General features: G+C 42.2%; 1 protein-coding gene across 10 annotated transcripts in view; it reads right to left on the reverse strand.

The window, feature by feature from the left end:
* Positions 1 to 1,009: 1,009 nt before the first annotated feature.
* Positions 1,010 to 20,979, reverse strand: part of LOC140464620 (acyl-coenzyme A synthetase ACSM3, mitochondrial-like) — an 85,176-nt gene continuing 65,206 nt past the window's right edge. For 8 of the 10 annotated variants that reach the window (XM_072559927.1, XM_072559926.1, XM_072559924.1 and 5 more), the window contains 4 exons: positions 18,591 to 18,718; positions 17,238 to 17,337; positions 16,745 to 16,864; positions 1,010 to 1,246 (listed from right to left, as the gene is read on the reverse strand). In XM_072559927.1, coding sequence (XP_072416028.1) covers positions 1,157 to 1,246; positions 16,745 to 16,864; positions 17,238 to 17,337; positions 18,591 to 18,718 — 438 coding nt within the window. In that variant the 3' untranslated portion in view covers positions 1,010 to 1,156. Of the gene's footprint in view, positions 1,247 to 11,846; positions 11,962 to 16,744; positions 16,865 to 17,237; positions 17,338 to 18,590; positions 18,719 to 20,979 lie in introns of those variants that run through there. The other 2 variants (XM_072559931.1, XR_011954950.1) reach the window with 2 other exon arrangements.

A 20,979-nucleotide genomic window follows, 5' to 3' on the forward strand; every position in this document is an offset into this window, starting at 1 on the left:
CCATCCACCAGGTAATATAGGTCCTTACAAGCAAATCAATAAAACGTAAATTGGCACATCTCCAGTATAATCCTTCTCACATAGTAAGTGTGAATGACAGTTCCTGGCTTGCAGTGACTGATTGGTACATAAAGACAGCACCAGTGGCAGCAATTTCAGTCTTTGGCAATAGCATGTACTTTTTCCACTGGTACTCAGACGTTAGTGCGAGAGCAGTGCCATCGGGACAAGGTGAATACATACGGAGGTCAGTTGCTAATAACTGCATGAGACAATTTGCCAGGATTGATGGAGATAAACACTCAGCTGATTTTGATAAAATTCCCAGTGTTGTTACAATACAGAAAATCACATCTCCATCAAATTACTGAATGTTGGCTCCCTCTCTTCTCTCCACAATCCTGCACATTGCTCCTTTTTAAAAAATGGTCTAATTCTCTTTTGAATACTTTAACTGAACCTGCCTCCACACATATTTAAGTAATGCAAATCTTACCCATTTGCTGTTTGAAAACAGTTTCTTCCTCATATCACTACTACTAATTAAAAAAATAATATTCTGCAGTCATATTGCTGGTACAAGATAAAATTTCTTGCAAATACTTTTTAAAAGGTGGCTTTGAACTCCCCGTAGGTATAGATCATGCAGTTGACAATTCATAACCAAAGTTATAAATGATGAAAGAATTCTGCTTCAGGCCCCACTGAACAAGCACCCACATGCAGCATGTAAATTCAAAACTCAGTAACAGTCCGATTTAATTTAAAAATAAATTTCAATGTTGTTCTTCTTTGGCTTTATGTTAAACTAAAATTTTAAAAATTGTTTGTCTCAGTAAGTGCTGGCTACAGTATCCGAAAGCTTGGTTACCAGAAATCTGATTATTCTTCAAAATATGAAATCTCTCAAAACCTAAGTCATGTGAGGCTCAAAAATGGTGTGGGATGATGTTACACTCTTCAACTGGAGTGCTATAAATCTGAACAAATAGTAGACAGGAGGACACACTTCAACTTTGTAATAAATGCTTCATTATCTTGAACAGATTAATCAGATAACATGTCATTTTTGTTTTCTTCAAATTATTAATTCAATCCATGTTTTGCTTGTATTAATTACTTCATTTTACAATGTTATACAATAATGAATTAGGTCTCAGTTTTTTTCCTCCCATTCTTTCTTTCGTAACACATTTCTTTTGATTTTTCCACTAATAGTCTTGGGCAGTTGCTTCACAAATTCAATCTGTGGGGAGACAAAAAGACAATCTATGAATAGATGTGCATTCAGAAAGGCCAAAGCTCTTTATCAATAACTTTGTAAATTTGAGAACAGGGATGTGTCAGAGGCTGAAGAAGGCACCTGTTGAGCAGATCAGAAGCAGCAATTGCATTAAACAGTTCATACTTAAAGTAATGACAGTTGATGTTTAGCTGTTTAATATTAAAAAAACTGATTTTGCTGAGAAAAAAAAATCAAAGTTTGGAGAAAAGAACAATTTCACTGATGCTGGACTTTCCATTTGCTAATTTTCAAGTGTGATGTAATTTCAGTAAGATGTGCTATGTTCATCTGGTGCTAAGAATCTTTACTAGGCTGTTGTTTAGTTATATGGACAATCTAAAGTGGAAAATTTTAAAGGTGCATTAAAATAATTCCCATTATGTCATTCAGATCTATTTATTTATAATCCTAGAACTAGATTGATTTTTAATTAAATCTTTCTATCAGTTTCTTAAGGCTAAAACTGGAACTAACATTGCAAACAAAAACTTAGTGGAGATTAAAGTTGGTTTAAACATTGTGAAATGGACAGAAACCATCAGAGCTCAGAAGATGATTCCATTAGTGCAACACAGCTGGGGTGAAGAAGACACAGTTAAGAATAGGTGGTATACAGTTGTTTCTGTTACTTTTTGAAACATTTGATCTACAGCATCCAGACCATTATTAGCAGTGTTGAGGAGGTTCTGTAGAAGTGTGCTATTTTTTGTTAAAACTCTGTCTGTGGAACCCAGGTTATTAATGCTCTGCTGTCTGCAGAGGATCAGGCTAAATCCCAAAAGAGAGCAACAGAAATTATTTGTAAGCAATTTGGCTTTGAAGAATGTTGTTGCTGAAGCAGATGACATATGCTCAGTGGACTGCCAAGTCAATCCATACAGTCATACAGCAGGGAAACAGACCCTCCAGACAAAAAGATCCATGCCAAATATGATCGCCAAACTAAACCAGTGCCACCTGCCTCCACCTGGTCCATATCCCTCTAAATCTTTCCTATTAATTTATCTATCCAAATGTCTTTTAAACATTGTCACTGTTGTAAATTCACCATTCCATATGGGAACCACCCTCTGTGTAAAACATTTGCCTCGTGTCTTTTCAAATCTTTCTCCTCTCACCTTAAAAATGTGCCCCTTAGTTTTAAAATCCCCCTTCCTAGGGAAAGAAAAGACAAATATCATTAATTCTATCAATATTTCTCATTACTTTACAAACTTCGATCAGGTCGCCTCTCAACATCCTACACTCCAGTGAAGAAAGTTCCAGATTTTTCAGCTTTCCTTTACATTTCAAACCTTCCATACCAGGCAACATTCTAATAAATCTTTCCTGAACCTGCTCCAATTTATCCTTTCTAATATTGGATGACCAGAACTGGATGCAGTATTCCAGAAGAGGCCTCACCAATGTCCTGTACAACCTCAACATGACTTCCCAACTCCTGTACTCAAAGAAATGAGCAATGAATGCAAGTGTATCAAACACCTTTTTAACCACCCTGTCTATATGTGACATATTAAATGGCAAATTCAAGTAATGTGTAAATTATAGCTTATAATCAACCACAATTCACCAGTTAATTCATATTTCAATAACGTTGATTCTAAGCGTTAAGCTACACAAGTAACCAAGATATTATTTAGTACTTGCTTTGTTTGACTCTTGTATAATAAAAATTATTTTGTTTTAAACCATGGAATCTTATGGCTTCATTCTTTTTGTCAATAACTCCGATTTTCAATTCAAAAAAGACTTCTGATCAAGACCAAGACAGAACATAACAGTTCTGTTAAGTAAAAATGCACATAATTAAAAAATGCGTCAGTTGCCTTTCCATCCAGGTGGGATAAGGGCATTATTGGCAAGGCTAAAATTTGTTGCCAATTCCTAACTGTCCTTAAACTGAACAGCTGCCAGGCCATTTTAGATGGCTGTTAGGAGTCAACCACATTTCTACAGACCTGGAGTCACATGTAGGCCTGACCAGGTCAGGAAAGCAAACCTCCTTCCTTAAGAATCTTAGTGAGTCTTTATGACAAAGAATAATAGTTAATAATTGAATTTAAATTTCACCAGCTACAATGGTATTTAAACTTATGTCCTCAGAGCATTAGTCTATGCCTCCAGACAGTAGGGAAATGTTGCTGTAGCTGTACAAGGCCTTAGTGAGTCAAGGAGAATTACGCACACTTTGGTACCATTACTTGAGGGAAACATGGAGTTGTATTAGAGGTAGTTCAGAGGAGGTTTACTCGATTGATTCCAAGATTGAAGAGTTTGTTTTATGAAGAGAAATTGAGCAGTTTAGGTCTATGCTTTCTGGAGTTTAGAATAATAAAGGAGAGCTAATTGAGGTACATTGGATGCTATTGGGATTGATAAAGAAGATGTTAAAAAGGATGTTTCCCCATGGGGAGTAATCCAGAATGAAAAACGATAGTTTTACTACAAGACGTAGCAGATTTAAAACAGAGATGAGGAGAAATTACTTCTCTCAAAGTGCTGTGAATCTCTGGAATTCACTACCTCAGAATGTGGTGGATGCTCATTCATTGCATAAATTATGGAGGAATTATTAAGTAGGGTTGAGATCAGCCATGATTGTACCAAATTGCTACTCCTTCTCCTAGTTCTTAAAGACTGTAAGTTTACTGACATTATCACTACGCCACAGACTTGCAAGAAGTTTTGGATCATTGGAATCTCTTTAGGGGTATAAGTGACTTGTACAAGAAGGACAGATTGTACTTGAATTGGAAAGGGACTAATATACTGGCAGGGAGATTTGCTAGAGTTGCTCAGGAGGATTTACACTATTAAGGAAGTGGGTGGGACTTTGGGAGATAGTGAGGAAAGAGATCAATCTAAGACTGGTACAATCTGAGAAAAGAAACCAGTCAAACAATCAGTGCGGGCAGGGACAAAGCAGAAAACAAGGTAGGACCGATAAATTAAACTACACTTATTTCGATGCAAGAGACCTAACAGGGAAGGCAAGTGAACTCAGGGCATATTTAGGAACATGGGACTGGGATATCACAGCAATTGCAGAAACATGGCTCAAGGATGGACAGGACTGGCAGCTTAATGGTCCAGGATACAGAAGGATAGAAAGGGAGGCAAGAGAGGAGGGCGAGTGGCATTTTTGATAAGGGATAGCATTACAGCTGTACTTTGGGAGGATACACATTCAGGGAAGTTATTTGGGTTGATCTGAGAAATAAGAAAAGGATTGTATGATAGACCCCGTAATAGTCAGAGGGAAATTGAGAAACAGATTTGTAAGGAGATCTCAGTTATCTGTAAGAATAATAGGGTGGTTATGGTAGGGAATTTTAACTTTCAAAATATAAATTGGGACTACCATAGTGTTGAGGGTTTAGATGGAGAGGAATTTGTTAAGTGTGTGCAAGAAAATTTTCCGATCCAATAGAGAATCTACTAGAGAAAGTGCAAAACCTGACCTACTCTTGGGAAATAAAGCAAGGCAGGTGACTGAGGTGTCAGTGGGGGAGCACTTTCGGGCAGTGACCATAATTGTATTAGTTTTTAAATAGTGATGGAAAAAAGGATAGACCAGATCTAAAAGTTGAAGTTCTAATTGGGTGAAGGGTAATTTTGACGGTTATTAGGCAATAATTTTCAAAAGCTGACTGGGAGCAGAAGTTTTGCAGGTAAAGGGACAGCTGGAAAATAGGAAGCCTTCAAAAATGAGCTAACGAGTCCATAGAACATAGAACATAGAACAATACAGCACAGAACAGGCCCTTCGGCCCACGATGTTGTGCCGAACTTCTATCCTAGATTAAGCACCCATCCATGTACCTATCCAAATGCCGCTTAAAGGTCGCCAATGAATCTGACTCTACCACTCCCACGGGCAGCGCATTCCATGCCCCCACCACTCTCTGGGTGAAGAACCCACCCCTGACATCTCCCCTATACCTTCCACCCTTCACCTTAAAAACAGAGACAGTATATTCCCGTTAGGGTGAAACGAAAGGCAGGTAGGTGTAGGGAAGGCTGGATGACTAGAGAAATTGAGGGTTTGGTTAAGAAAAAGAAAGAAGCATATGTCAGGTATAGACAGGATAGTTCGAATGAATCCTTACAAGAGTATAAAGGCAGTGGGAGTATACTTAAGAGGGAAATCAGGAAGACAGAAAGGGGACATGAGATAGCTTTGGCAAATTGAATTAAGGAGTATCCAAAGGGTTTTTACAAAATATTAAGGACAAAAGGGTAGCTAGGGAGAGAATAGTCAGGAGTTCCTTCCTCCTGAGACCCACCGGAACCCTTGATAAATTTAAAGGTGGGACCTGAAGGGAAGGAGGCAGTATTTTTGGTGGACACGGGAGCAGCACGGTCATCCCTAAGTTTTAGACCTACCGGCGTTAAATTGACTAATGAGTATCTTAAGGTTTCCGGAGTAATAGGTGAAGAACTCTTGGTGCCTATTTTTGAACCAACCTTAATTAGAAGAAATGATGAGGAAGTGATAGGACAATTACTATATATTCCTGACATTGGAAGTAATGTATTAGGTAGGGATTTGATTATATTGCTGGGTTTAAAAATTGGGGTGAAGGATAGTGCAGTAACTGTAACGATGGCTATGTTAACACCTATTGAAGAAAAACAAATCAGCTCTGTCGTGTGGGCGAAAGCGGATAACACAGGGCATCTAACGATTACTCTGTTGGTGATTACGTTGACTCGAGAAGATGAGACGGTTCGGGTTAGACAATACCCTATATCGTTGGAAGGCCGTAGAGGTCTGCAACCAGTTATAGATCCTTTGGTAAAAACTGGACTGTTAGAACCATGTATGTCGCCCTTTAATACCCCAATACTGCCCGTTCGCAAACCAGATGGAACCTATCGATTGGTGCAGGATCTTAGGGCATTGAACCGATTGATTCGAACACGACACCCGGTGGTACCTAATCCATATACTTTGCTAGGCAAAATACCGTGTAACCACTGCTGGTTTAGTGTAAATGATTTAAAAGATGCATTCTGGGCTTGTCCTCTGGCCCCAGAAAGCCACGACATGTTTGCTTTTGAGTGGGAAAACTCATACACTGGTAGAAAACAACAGTTCCGATGGACGGTACTTCCCCAGGGATTCACAGAATCACTTAATCTATTCGGGCAAGTACTGGAACAACATAAAATGCCTCGGGGAACGTCATTGTTACAATATGTGGACGATTTCACTTGCATCAGGACAAAAGAGAGATGATGTGAGCTTAGCCACCAATAGACTGTTAAATTTCCTAGGGCAACAGGGTTTAAGAGTATCTAGGAATAAATTGTAATAAATTGCAATATGTAGAGAAAGAGGTGAAATACTTAGGACACCTTATTAGTGAAGGCACGAGGCGCATTAACCATGAGAGAATTAAAGGGATAGTAGAACTGCCCCTTCCGACCACCAAACAAGAATTATGGAAGTTCTTGGGGCTGGTAGGCTATTGTAGATTATGGATAGAAGCATACGCCCAGAAAACAAAGGGGTTATATTACAAATTGACAGAATCTGAACATGAAAGACTGCACTGGACAGAAGAGGAAAAGGAAGGGTTACATGAGTTGAAGCGTAGTCTAATACAAGCTCCGGTGTTGGCCCTTCCCTCCCTAGATAAACCACTCCACCTTTTTGTGACAGTAAATGATGGAGCAGCCTTAGGAGTGTTAACCCAGAAAGGAGGGGGAAAGAGACAGCCCATAGCCTTCCTGTCCAAGATCTTGAACCCTGTATCGAGAGGATGGCCTGAATGTATACAGGCAGTAGCAGCCACTGCCATACTGGTAGAGGAAAGCCGTAAACTTACTTTTGGAGGGGCACTAGTCGTTAGTACCCCCCATCAAGTTAGAACTGTGTTAAACCAAAAGGCAGGGAGATGGTTGACAGACTCACGAATTTTAAAATATGAAGCCATCCTGATGGAGAGAGATGACCTTGTGTTAGCAACAGACACCGGTCTAAATCCAGCTACCTTCCTATGGAAAGGAGAACCTCTGGACAAACGCGAATTAGAACATGACTGTCTGGATATCCTAGAGTATCAAACCAAAGTTAGACAGGACCTAAAGGATATTCCCTTACATGACGGGGACAGACTGTTTATCGACAGGTCATCAGAACTAGTACAAGGAAAAAGACACAATGGATATGCAGTAGTGGACAGCAATGAGAATCGAACGGTTGAGGCTGACCGGTTGCCTAACACATGGTCGGCCCAGACTTGTGAGTTGTATGCATTAAACCAAGCTTTAAAACAATTAGAGAACCGAGATGGGACAACTTACACCGACTCTAAGTATGCCTGCAGAGTGGTATATACCTTCGGAAAAATATGGCAAGAATGTGGACTAATCAATTGCTGGGGAAAGGAATTGATACACGAAGAGTTGATAGGACAAGTGTTGAAAAATTTGGAATTACCCCTGGAAATAGCTATAGTCCATGTACCTGGGCATCAGAAGGGGAACACTCTAAAAGCCAGAGGGAATAGGCTAGCAGACGAGGCAGCCAAAGAGGCAGCTATGAGCCATACAGTAACAAAAATACGGGTTCTCACGCCCATAGTGGAGTCCCCTTCCGTGAACCCCGTGTACACGGAAGAGGAAAGGGAATTCCAGGAAATGGGGGCCACTAAGACAACCCAAAGAAGATGGATCCTCCCAGATGGAAGGGAGTTATTAAGTAAACCAGTCATGAGAAACATCCTAACCACCTTGCACCAAGGCAGTCATTAGGGCTCCCAAGCTATGTGTGACATAGTGTTAAGGAAGTACGGATGTAAAGGGATATACACATTAGCCAAGCAAGTATGTGTAGGATGCCCGACTTGCCAAAAGATTAATAAGAAAGTAACGAGAGGGGGGCCAAGAGGTGGAAGAAACCCTGGGGTAAGACCTTTTCAAAGAATGCAGGTAGATTACACAGAATTACCCCCAGTAGGGAAACAAAAGTACTTATTAGTCCTAATGGATCACCTAACTGGGTGGGTGGAGGCATTTCCAATGTCCTCAGCTATCTCGAAGGGAGTAGTGAAAATTCTTTTAGGACATATAATTCCTCGATATGGAGTGGTGGAAAGTATAGGCCAGCAAGGTTGCCATTTTACCTCTCAGATCCTACAAGAAGTAATGGTGGAATTAGAAATCTCTTGGGAATTCCACACTCCTTGGTACCCGCCTTCCTCTGGACGGGTGGAACGAATGAATCAAACCTTAAAGAAGCAGTTGTCTAAGCTAGTCCTAGAGACTCGATTACCATGGACAAAATGTTTACCTATTGCATTGCTACACATTAGGACTGCGCCTAGGCGTGATATTGGCCTCTCACCTTATGAGATGATGCTTGGATTACCTTTCTTGGGTGGAAGAGGGGAATTACCATCTGTGGAGTTCAATGGTAAGTTTTTAAAGAACTATATTGTGGCGATCGGCTCTTCTTTGTCTGTCCTTAGGAAGAAGGGCCTGTTGACCCAGACACCTCCACTTGAGTTCGCAGTACATCGGATACGACCAGGTGATTAGGTCCTAATAAAGACCTGCAAAGATACCAAACTGCACCCAAGCTGGGAGGGACTGTTCCTAACCCTCCTGACTACTGAAACAGCCATCTGAACTGCTGAAAAAGGGTGGAGTCATCACACTCTTGTTAAGGGCCCCGTGGACGCTCCTTCGCCTTCAGCAGAGTGGCAAGCTCATCCTACAGACAACCCTCTGAAAGTCAAACTGAGCAAAAAGAATGGACTGAGATAAGAGACTATTAAGTATTGGTTAAAAAAACTGTATCCCAAAACAATTATAAGTGTTGTATGGACTCACTCCTCCCTGGCATACAAAGGGTTAGGGAATAGACAGATAGGGTTGTGAGCTGAAATGAGTGGTCAGCCTTATATTGTCACTATAATATTGGCGCTAGCTGCCAAGGGGGGTGGGAAAAATCATTTTACCACTTTATGTCAGAATTATGCTAAACTAAAGGGGCATACCGACTGTTGGGTATGTGCGGAGATACCACACCATGGGGAATCCGGAATTCCTCTCACGGTAATACCACTTACCAAAGAAAAAGTGTATGACATACAACAATTTGACTCGGGCTCAAATGATACAACTTGGAGATTTGAAAGGGGTAATTATAACTTTGCAGGATGGTTCCCTTGACCAGCTTGGAAAATTCTGGGTGCTATCGATGGCCTTAGAGTTTCCCCACCGAAAGGAGCAGTAAATACCACTTGTTTCTGTAAACAGAGTGATACCGCACCCTTCCAATTAGGAAAATCATCTTGTGTCTACACCAGCCAAGCCACTGCCGTGACCATTCCCCGAATATTAAACGGAACATATTGGGTATACGGCCTAAAGGCCAATCCATTTATTCCCGGGGAAAAATACATTTGTGTGACCAAATGTATAGGAATGCATGCATGTTATGAGGTTGATCAAACACTGCCTCAAAGCCAGAAAGGCTGGAGTGGCTGCTGCTACCTCGACTTTATAATTCCCCACTTGAGGCTGTTAAAGAGAGCCCCTAAAATATCTCAGAATAAACAGGGAGGAAGGTGAGTAACCCGGAAAGTAACCGAAGGAGATCGCCTCCTCTGGACTTTGATACCTATGTATGGGACTGCTCAAGCAGGAGTAGAAATACAAAAGTTGGCAGCTTCCCTAGAAGAGTTGGCCAACAATACTGCCGATGCGTTGGCTGGAACCCAATCCCAAGTAGCAGCCATAACAACCGAAATGATTGCCACTAGGCTAACGACCCTTTAGAACAGGATGGCTCTCGATTACATTCGAGCAGAGAAGGGTGGTACCTGTGCACTAATTGGAGAGGAATGTTGTTCGTACATACCTGAGGTCTCCTCTAACATTACTGATATCTCCAAACATGTGCGAGACAAAATCGCCAAGATAAGGGAGGCTGGTAATCGGTACTGGAATGAAAAAGGATGGGAATGGGGGAATTGGGGATTGACTGGTTGGGGAAGGTGGTTAGTCAATCTAGCTATCTATGGATTATTGATATTAGTGGGTCTGGTGGTAGGGTTCAATGTCCTAAAATGGGTAATGAGCCGACTGATGACATCCCTTGGGGAAGGAACCCAAATACATCATCAGATGCTTTTACAATCAGCAGGTGATATGCAACAAAGAGAAAGTCAAAGAATGCTTCTAGAGTTCGAGGTACAAACAACACAAATGTTAAATGTAAGATTGTGAACCTCATCACCAAAAGGTGTAAGAGGGCAGAACATAAGAAAAATGGATTAAAGGAGACTTAAGTGCAGAAACAACAGTTTTAAAAAAAGAAAAGGGTAAATTGTGGGAGGTTAGAAATGTAGTTTCTGCAGGTGGGGGAGGGGGTATTGTGGGGGGAGGGGAAGGGGAACATTACACAAATGGTCACGGGATTCTTGCAGCATACTTAAGGCTAAGATTTTAACGAATATAGAGGTTTTTGTTTAAGAAATAGTTTTAAACTAAGAAATAACTTTAAAGTGTTGTAGTTGACCACAAAAGAAGCAGCAGGGACATTCACAATAAAGCGTATAGTATGATAAAAGAAACTGGACAAAAGAACAAGCTGTAACAAACAAGGAACAAAGAATGCAGACATACAAGGACAGCAGGATAGACAGATAAGAAAATAACTAGAGAGAAAAAAAAACAAGTGAGGTAATCGGCTTATGATAGGATGGGAAAAGGGAGGCATGATTCCGCAACTTGCAAACTGAATAAGAATGCTTACATGCTTTGTTTTCACGTGCATTTTTGCTTGAGTGCAGAGGTGTCCAGTACTTGCAAGGCCGTAATAAATTGTTCTTGTTTCCAAGGCTTTGTCTCAGGCTGATATGTGAGTGAGTTCTGTTTCTCACATTCTGGATTAGTGGCGCTGGAAGAACACAGCAGTTCAGGCAGCATCCGAGGAGCTGCCTGAACTGCTGTGTTCTTCCAGCACCACTAATCCAGAATCTGGTTTCCAGCATCTGTAGTCAATGTTTGTACCCTGTTTCTCACATGGTCAGCCAGTAGCATCCATGTCTCAAGAGTAAATAAAAGAAATTAAATTCACCACAATGGTTTACTGATTTCAGTTAGGACTGCTGCTGAGATGTTACAATTGTGCCCCAGTGTGAGAGATGATAAATTCCCATGGATTCTGACAACCCATTCCAGGGTCTTTACAGAAACTCTACACAGACCAGGTTCTGTTCACATGGGGCTTGGCTGTGATGCCACTTGTCTTTACTCAAAGCTCTCATGGACAAGTGAAGAGAAGCTACCTGCTTATTAATAGGAGGCCAATAACTGGTTAATGGAAAGCAGTCTGGGGGTCATTGCCTGTTAAATGAGACAGATATTTACACTTCAGGGACAGAGGGAGGCATTGAACTGACACCATGTGGCCAGGCCAGGCCATGGAGAGAGGGGACATTGACGCCACGTGACCAGGCCGGAGCGATGCCATCCCTCAGGAGCCAACTCAAGGAAAAGAGAAGTCCGCGGCGGGTATAAACTAACACGATTCCCCTACCCGGGATGTCACTGATCCACCCACAGACTGGGAGCCCACACCAGAGGAAAGACTTAACCGGCAGAGCGCGAAACGTCCATGCGCGGTGCGTCATCACGTCACACTCACCATCGATAGCCCTGCCCATCGCCACGAAGCCCCACCCCCCTGAGACCCCGCCCCATCACGGAGCCGCCTCAATGAGATCTCGCACTGCACAATCAAGCCCCGCCCACTATCAGCTCCGCCCCCATCAGGCATCACTATGGCAGCCTCGATCACATCGATGTGATACTGGATTAGTGGTGCTGGAAGAGCACAGCAGTTCAGGCAGCATCCAACGAGCAGCGAAATCGACGTTTCGGGCAAAAGCACTTCATCAGGAATAAAGGCAGCGAGCCTGAAGCATGGAGAGATAAGCTAGAGGAGGGGAGGAGGGTAGGAGGGTGGGGGGGGAGAAAGTAGCATAGAGTACAATGGGTGAGTGGGGGAGGGGATGAAGGTGATAGGTCAAGGAGGAGAGGGTCAGGTCCACACCCCCTTACGATCCACCCTCCCATTCTGGCACTTTCCCCTGCCACCGCAGGAACTGTAAAACCTGTGCCCACACCTCCTCCCTCACCTCTATCCAAGGCCCTCAAGGAGCCTTCCACATCCATCAAAGTTCTACCTGCACATCGACTAATATCATTTATTGTATCCGTTGCTCCCGATGTGGTCTCCTCTACATTGGGGAGACTGGGCGCCTCCTAGCAGAGCGCTTTAGGGAACATCTCTGGGACACCCGCACCAATCAACCAAACCGCCCCGTGGCCCAACATTTCAACTCCCCCTCCCACTCTGCCGAGGACATGGAGGTCCTGGGCCTCCTTCACCGCCGCTCCCTCACCACCAGACGCCTGGAGGAAGAACGCCTCATCTTCCGCCTTGAAACACTTCAACCCCAGGGCAACAATGTGGACTTCAACAGCTTCCTCATTTCCCCTTCCCCCACCTCATCCTAGTTTCAAACTTCCAGCTCAGCACTGTCTCCTTGACTTGCCCGGACTTGTCTGACCTGCCTATCTCCTTTTCCACCTATCCACTCCACCCTCTCCTCCTTGACCTATCACCTTCATCTCCTCCCCCACTCACCCATTGTACTCTATGCTACTCTTTCCCCCCCCCTCCTCTAGCTTATCTCTCCACGCTTCAGGCTCACTGCCTTTATTCCTGATGAAGGGCTGTTGCCTGAAACGTCAATTTCACTGCTCGTTGGATGCTGCCTGAACTGCTGTGCTCTTCCAGCACCACTAATCCAGTATTTGCTTTCCAGCATCTGCAGTCATTGTTTTTACCACATCGATGTGATGGCGGTTATGATGACGTTGTAGTGGCGGTAGATTTGAATCCAATGTTCAAGCTGCTATTAAACCGAATAATTTCTGTCCATTCAATTTTTTTTAACGTCAGTTTTAGTGCAAGTGCTTTAATAATAAATTCCCAACCTTGGTTTTCACTGTGCTCACTGGAAATGACAACAAAGTTACTTGTTAAGTAGGTATTAAAACAATCTGGAAAGTTCAAGAGCATCGTCAGAGAGAGCAACATAATTAATGTTTCTGGTTGGTTAAAACCGAGAAAGGTAAATGAAAGAAAGATCAACCGTAAGGTCTTTGATAGGTTTTGGGTACAGGAGATTCAGTGACAATAGGCTTTCTGGTTGAGGGCCAAATGGAATGGTATTGGGGCTTGTAAAGGGTCAAAGGCCCTGACTAAAAGTCAGAATGAGGAATAGCTGTTGTTTGACATCAAACCAAAAAGAGAAATAAACAAACGAGTGAAACCAGAAGCAGCAAAGAATAGGGCCCCTCAAAGATCAGCAAGGCAGCCTTTATGTGGAGTTACAGGAGATGGGAGAAGATACTAAGAGTATTTTGCATCAGTGTTTACTGTGGAAAAGGACATGGAAGATATAGAATGTAGGGAAATAGATGGTAACATCTTGAAAAATATCCATATTACAGAGGAGGACGTGTTAGATGTCTTGAAATACAAAAAAAGTGGATAAATCCCAAAATCCTGATCAGGTGTACTCTCAAACTCTGCAGCAGCGAGGGAAGTGATTGCTGGGCCCCTTGCTAAGATATCTGTTTCATTGATAGTCACAGATGAGGTGCTGGAAGACTGGAGGTTGGCTAACATGATGCCACTGTTTACGATGGGTGGCAAGGACAAGCGAGGGAACTATAGACCAGAGAGCCTGATGTTGGTGGTGGGCAAGTTGTTGGAGGGAATCCTGAGGAACAGGATGTACGTGTATTTGGAAAGGCGGGTGCTGGAAGAGCACAGCAGTTCAGGCAGCATCCAAAGAGCAGTAAAATCGACGTTTCGGGCAAAAGCCCTTCATCAGGAATAAAGGCAGAGAGCCTGAAGCGTGGAGAGATAAGCTAGAGGAGGTTGGGGGTGGGGAGAAAGTAGCATAGAGTACAATAGGTGAGTGGGGGAGGGGATGAAGGTGATAGATTGGGGGCGGGGGGAGGGTGGAGTGGATAGGTGGAAAAGAAGATAGGCAGGTAGGACAAATCATGGGGACAGTGCTGAGCTGGAAGTTTCGAACTAGGGTGAGGTGGGGGAAGGGGAAATCAGGAAACTGTTGAAGTCCACATTGATGCCCTGGGGTTGAAGTGTTCCGAGGCGGAAGATGAGGCGTTCTTCATCCAGGCGTCTGGTGGTGACGGAGCGGTGGTGAAGGAGGCCCAGGACCTCCATGTCCTCGGCAGAGTTGGAGGGGGAGTTGAAATGTTGGGCCACAGGGTGGTGTGGTTGATTGGTGCGGGTGTCCCGGAGATATTCCCTAAAGCGCTCTGCTAGGAGGCGTCCAGTCTCCCCAATGTAGAGGAGACCGCTTTGGGAGCAACAGACACAATAAATGATATTCGTGAATGTGCAGGTAAAACTTTGATGGATGTGGAAGGCTCCTTTAGGGCCTTGGATGGAGGTGAGGGCACAGGTTTTGCAGTTCCTGTGGTGGCAGGGGAAGATGGGAGGGTGGGTTATGGGGGACGTGGACCTGACCAGGTAGTCACGGAGGGAACGGTCTTTGCGGAAGGCGGAAAGGGGTGGGGTCTTTTTGGTGGCGGCGGAAATGTCGGTGGATGATTTGGTTTATGCGAAGGTTGGTAGGGTGGGAGGTGACCACCAGGGGCGTTCTGTCCTTGTTACGGTTAGAGGGGTGGGGTCTGAGGGCGGAGGTGCGGGATGTGGACGAGATGCATTGGAGGGCATCTTTAACCACGTGGGAAGGGAAATTGTGGTCTCTAATGAAGGAGGCCATCTGGTGTGTTCTGTGGTGGAATTGGTCCTCCTGGGAGCAGATACGGCAGAGGCGGAGGAATTGGGAATACGGGATGGCATTTTTGCAAGAGATAGGGTAGGAAGAGGTGGAATCCAGGTTGCTGTGAGAGTCGGTGGGTTTTTAAAAAATGTCAGTGTCAAGTCGGTCGTCATTAATGGAGATGGAGAGGTCCAGGAAGGGGAGGGAGGTGTCAGAGATGGTCCAGGTAAATTTAAAGTCCGGGTGGAATGTGTTGGTGAATTGTGCATGGGAAATCATGTCTCGCAAACTTGACTGAGTTTTTTGAAGAAGTAACAAAGAGGATTGATAAGGGCAGAGCGGTGGATGTCATTGATAGGGACTTCAGTAAGGCGTTTGACAAGGTTCCCCATGGGAGACTGGTTGACAAGGTTAGATTTCATGGAATACAGGAAGAACTAGCCATTTGGATACAGAACTGGCTCAAAGATAGAAGACAGAGGGTGGTGGAGGGTTATTTTTCAGACTGTAGGCCTGTGACCAGTGGAGTGTCACAAGGATCAGTGCTGGGTCCACGACCTTTCGTCAGTTACATAAATTATTTGGATATGAGCATAAGAGATATAGTTGGTAAGTTTGCAGATGACACCAAAATTGGAGGTATAGTGGACAGTGAAGAAGGTTATGTCAGAATACAACGGGATCTTGATCAGATGGCCAATGGGCTGAGAATTGGCAGATGGAGTTTAATTTCGATAAATGTGAGGTGCTGCATTTTGGGAAAGCAAATCTTAGCAGGACTTACACACTTAATGGTAAGGTCCTAGGGAATGTTGCTGAATAAAGAAACCTTGGACTGCAGGTTCGTAACTCCTTGAAAGTGGAGTTTCAGTTAGGTAGGATAGTGAAGAAGGCATTTGGTATGCTTTCCTTTATTGGTCAGAGCATTGAGTACAGGAATTGGGAGGTCATGTTGCGGCTGTACAGGACATAGGTTAGGCCACTTTTGAAATATTGCATGCAGTTCTAGCCTCCTTCATATCGGAAGGATGTTATGAAATGTGAAAGGGTTCAGAAAAGATTTATAAGGTTGTTGCCAGGGTTGGTAGATTCGAGCTATAGGGAGATGTTGGGGCTGTTTTCCCTGCAGCGTCGGAGGCTGAGCAGTGACCTTCTGGAGGTTTATAAAATCATGAGGGGCATGGCTGGATAAATAGACAAAGTCTCTTCTGTGAGGTGGGGGAGTCCAGAATGAGGGGGCATAGGTTTAGGGTAAGAGGGTGAAGTTATAAAAGAGACCTAAGGGGCAACTTTTTCACATAGAGGGTGGAATGTTAAGGAATGAGCTGCCAGAGGAACTGGCGGAGGATGGTACAATTGCAACATTTAGAAGGCATCTGGATGGGTAAATTAATAGGAAGGATTTGGAGGGATATGGGCCAGGTGCTGCCAAGTGGGACTAGATTGGGTTGGCATATCTGGTCAGCATGGACGAGTTGGACTGAAGGGTCTGTTTCCATGCTGTCCACCTCTATGACTCTAATTATTTGCTGTTATTATGAGAAAATAATATACTCTATAACAACAGGACAAAACTAAGGTTAAGGTCAGATAAAATACAGACCTTCCTTGGGTATTTATATGGTGCTGTGATTTTCTTAACATGATCTTGTAATTCTTTAATTAATTCATCAGGATCTTGAGAGATACAAGTAGAACTTCGAACAATAAATGCCTTTACAACCTTTAAAAGAAAGCATTTTAAAATCAGAAAAATATTATTCAAAGATCGACCATCCAGCTAAAAATTACCACAATCCGTTATGCCAATGAAGCCCCCATTTTTAAAAAAAATAACATGTGCAATTTGTTGAATATTATAAGGGTGAGAAGGCCAGGCTGTCAAATTTACAAATCTAAATATTCCCCAAAATGTGATCTAAAAATAAACCAAGGAGGCCTGGATTAATTCTACTCCTACATAAAATATTGCCGAGCTTCAATGTGATCTCGTTAGGAGTTAAATCCTGCTAATGATGTCTCCAGTCTAATCTTCAAAAGAAAATTAGCTAATAAATTAATTGCTTAATTAAATCGGTGTTATTTTCCAAGCATACCTCTCCTCTGACAGGATCTGGGCTTCCAACCACAGCAGATTCAGCGACAGCTGGATGCTCTATCAGTGCATTTTCTACTTCAAATGGTCCAACACGATACCTATAACATTTTTAATATTAAAGGGACATTAATTGGAATAGTGACTTACGATCAAGTATTTTTATCTAGTCACTGGACTAGAAACATTAACTGTTTTCTCCCCACGGATGCTGCCAGACTGCAGAGTTTCACGTAACTGTTGTCGATTGTTCATTACAGTCCTTCAGGGAATGAAATCAGCCATTCGTAATTTGTTAGGTCTACATTTGAATTCAGACCTACAACGTGGGTGACTTTTAACTAACCTTAGGCAATTAAAGATGGGCACTTAATGCTTCCCTAGCCAATTTAACCACATGTCATGAATACATTTTTAAAGCAGTTCTTTGTCAGCACTATGTTTTAAATAATTTGCTGGTTGACATGAAGGAGAGGATTGTGTGAACAATCTATTCCAGTAACTAAATAAGTCAAAATGCAATCACAAATTAGTTGCCAAATCTAGCAAATTAGGTAGAAATGGGTATTGCAGGTGCTCGAGGTTAGAGTCAAGAAGCCATTCCTAATGAAGGGCTTTTGCCCGAAATGTCGATTTTCCTGCTCCTCGGATGCTGCCTGATCTGCTATGCTTTTCCAGCACCACTCTAATCTAGCAAATTAGGTGCTAACACTGGCATCTTATACTGGTCCAGAACTTGTGGATCTAATACGCTCAAAGTTTACTGATATTGAGGGTTACAGTGGCTGCATGTCTTTTGGAGATCCCACTTGTACTTGGTTATGCCCATGGCAAGCAGGACAAGAGACTGCTGAGTGCTAGAAACACACTTAGCCTTTGTTACTCCAATACACATATATAGGAAAGTCATTCCACAATTACTTACTGAGTTCTCAACATATTCAGCCATATCAGTTACTGTTGAGTATTTGTTATTTTCTCTCTCTCAACACAATTATATATTTGTTATTTTGTCTCTCTCATTACAATTATATATGATAACATTTTTAATCAGTGTGTTTTATTGCCCCTTCAGAAGTTGAGTACGTGTGTCATTTTCAATTTACAAACTGTCCAGCCTTGTTAACCAGTCACCTCAAACACAAACTCATTTCACAAAGTCCTACTAGATCGCTATTGTTAATTTTTGCTGGAATTGAATAGCTTGATTTTCAAGTCAAACATTTTTTAAAAATTGTAATTTGTAATACTTAGCAAATTAATAAGATTATCTTTGCAATGTAAAATACATTAGATGCTAAGCTTTTATTTGAAACACTGAATAAATTAGATGTGGATAATTAGATCACTATACCCAGCTGATAAAATTACATCATCTGATCTTCCAAGAAACCAGAAGTACCCATCCTCATCCATTTTACCACGGTCTCCAGTCAGAAAATAGTCATTTCGTAGAACTGTGGCAGTTCGTTGTGGATCATCCTAGCAACATATAAAGAGAGCAGGTCAGAGTTCAAAATTAATGTAATAATAATTTAAAACTAGCATACTTTGTGGTTAAAAATGCCTTTAATAAATCTAATTTCCTATATGAAATACTTGATAGTTTTAGAGAAAAATATATAAACAGGGGATTAAATAGGTACTAGAAGATCATTTGAAATGCAGAAGACCTATTCTGAGGTTAGGTTGTACAAAGCTCTTGATTCTTTCTTAAACCTAATCTTTATCCACTGTTTAATATTTTTATTTAGATCCTTCTTTCAATCCACAAGAATACACTGACAGGCCAGTCAAATGGGTAGAAAAATGACAGAAGGACGATAATATGAAAAAGGTGAAGTGATGCATTTTGAAAGAACGAACAGTACAGGAGAATCCATAATGAATGATGCACATTGGGTAGAACGCAGAATCAGCTGGACCATGGTGTGCACATATACTTCAAGGCAACACGATAGGGTCATGGGTCACTTGGCCAAGGCTTAAAATACAAGAACTGTGTTCAGCTATGGGCACTTTATTTCAAGGAAGGATATTAAAGCCCTGGAGTGATTGCAAAGGACATTTACTAGAATTCTATCAGGAATAAGAGATTTTAGAGACGAGAAAAGTTGGGTTTATTCTCTCGGAGTAAAATAGATTAAGAGGTGACCTTATTGCAGTGTTCAAAATTGTGAACAATTGTGACAGGGTAAAGAAGGATATTCTGTTTTCACTGGTCCATATGTCAGTAATGAGTGGTTGCAGTGTCAAGATTGTCAGCAAGAGAGTTCGTGGTGAGATGAGGAGGAACCTCTTTACTCAGTTAGGATTTGGAGTGCGCTGCCTGGGAGAGTGGTGGATGCTGATTCCATAGAAGATATTTAAATGGTGCTGGATATATATTTGAAAGTGATGAATTTAAAGACCTACAAAGTTAGGGCTGGAGAATGGGACTAGCTGGATAGCTCTTTCAGGAGCTGGCACAGATGCAATATTGCATGCAATTCTGGTCTCCTTCCTATCGGAAAGATGTTATGAAACTTGAAAGGGTTCAGAAAGGATTTACAAGGATGTTGCCAGGGTTGGAGGATTTGAGCTACAGGGAGAGGTTGAACAGTCTGGGACTGTTTTCCCCAGAGCGTCAAAGGCTGAGAGGTGACCTTATAGAGGTTTATAAAATCAGGAGGGGCATGGAAAGATAAATAGACAAAGTCTTTTCCCTGGGGTGGGGGAATTCAGAACTAGAGGGCATAGGTTTAGGGTGAGAGGGGAAAGATATAAAAGAGACCTCAGGGACAACTTTTTCACACAGAGGGTGATATGTATATGGAAGGAGCTGCCAGAGGAAGTGGTGGAGGCTAGTACAACTGCAACATTGAAAAGGGATCTGGATGGGTATATGAATTGGAAGGATATGGGCCAGCTGCTGGCAGGTGGGACTAGATTGGGTTGGGATATCTGGTTGGCGTGGACAGGTTGGACTGAAGGGTCTGTTTCCGTGCTGTACATCTCTCTGACTCTATAATAAGTTGAATAGCCTCCTTCTGTCTATAAAATTCAATGATTCTAAATTAAAAAATAAACACCCATAAGAGAAACAAAAATCACATTTTCAAAGCAGATTTAAAATAAAATGTTGTTTCGGCAGAGATAATGTATTCCAGTTCTGCAAATTCAGTATAATTTGTTTTAAAATGATAGACTGCAGAAACAATGGGACTTAAAGTTCTGGTACTTTGACAACTTAATTGCTGCCATTCTAGGGTATTAAAAGCTGGTAAGGAAATTGGAATGTGCAGGTGGAAGGAAAATGTAAATGCTCGGATGGAACTATGAACAATGTGGACAAGCACCTAATTTGAAAATGCTGACAAGCCCCAATCTCTTGAAAAAGTACTTTGTGCAGTGATGGGAAAATTTAACAGGGAAGGTCGATGTCGATAATTTGCAAGCACAGAATTGAAATATACTTGTCAAATTATTGTAAGTACTAGAGTGAGTCCAAAATGCTTGTCAATTAGCATGGGTTTATGAAAGGAATTTTATGGTCCACAGTTTAGTGAAAACTAGCTCAAGAAAACAGATAAGAGAGCAAATGGCTAAATTGAACTTGGAGATGACATGAGGGAGGTTAGAGATAATGTTTTGCAAAATAATGGAGGTTCAGTGTTATTATAGAGGGAAACCTTGAGGAAGGATTGGCTAGGTAGGCAAGGGGGAAACAAAAAGTGTTTAAAATGTGTTGCTGGAAAAGCGCA

The sequence above is a fragment of the Chiloscyllium punctatum genome, chromosome 40 (assembly GCF_047496795.1).
Source record: "Chiloscyllium punctatum isolate Juve2018m chromosome 40, sChiPun1.3, whole genome shotgun sequence".
Taxonomy (NCBI): domain Eukaryota; kingdom Metazoa; phylum Chordata; class Chondrichthyes; order Orectolobiformes; family Hemiscylliidae; genus Chiloscyllium; species Chiloscyllium punctatum.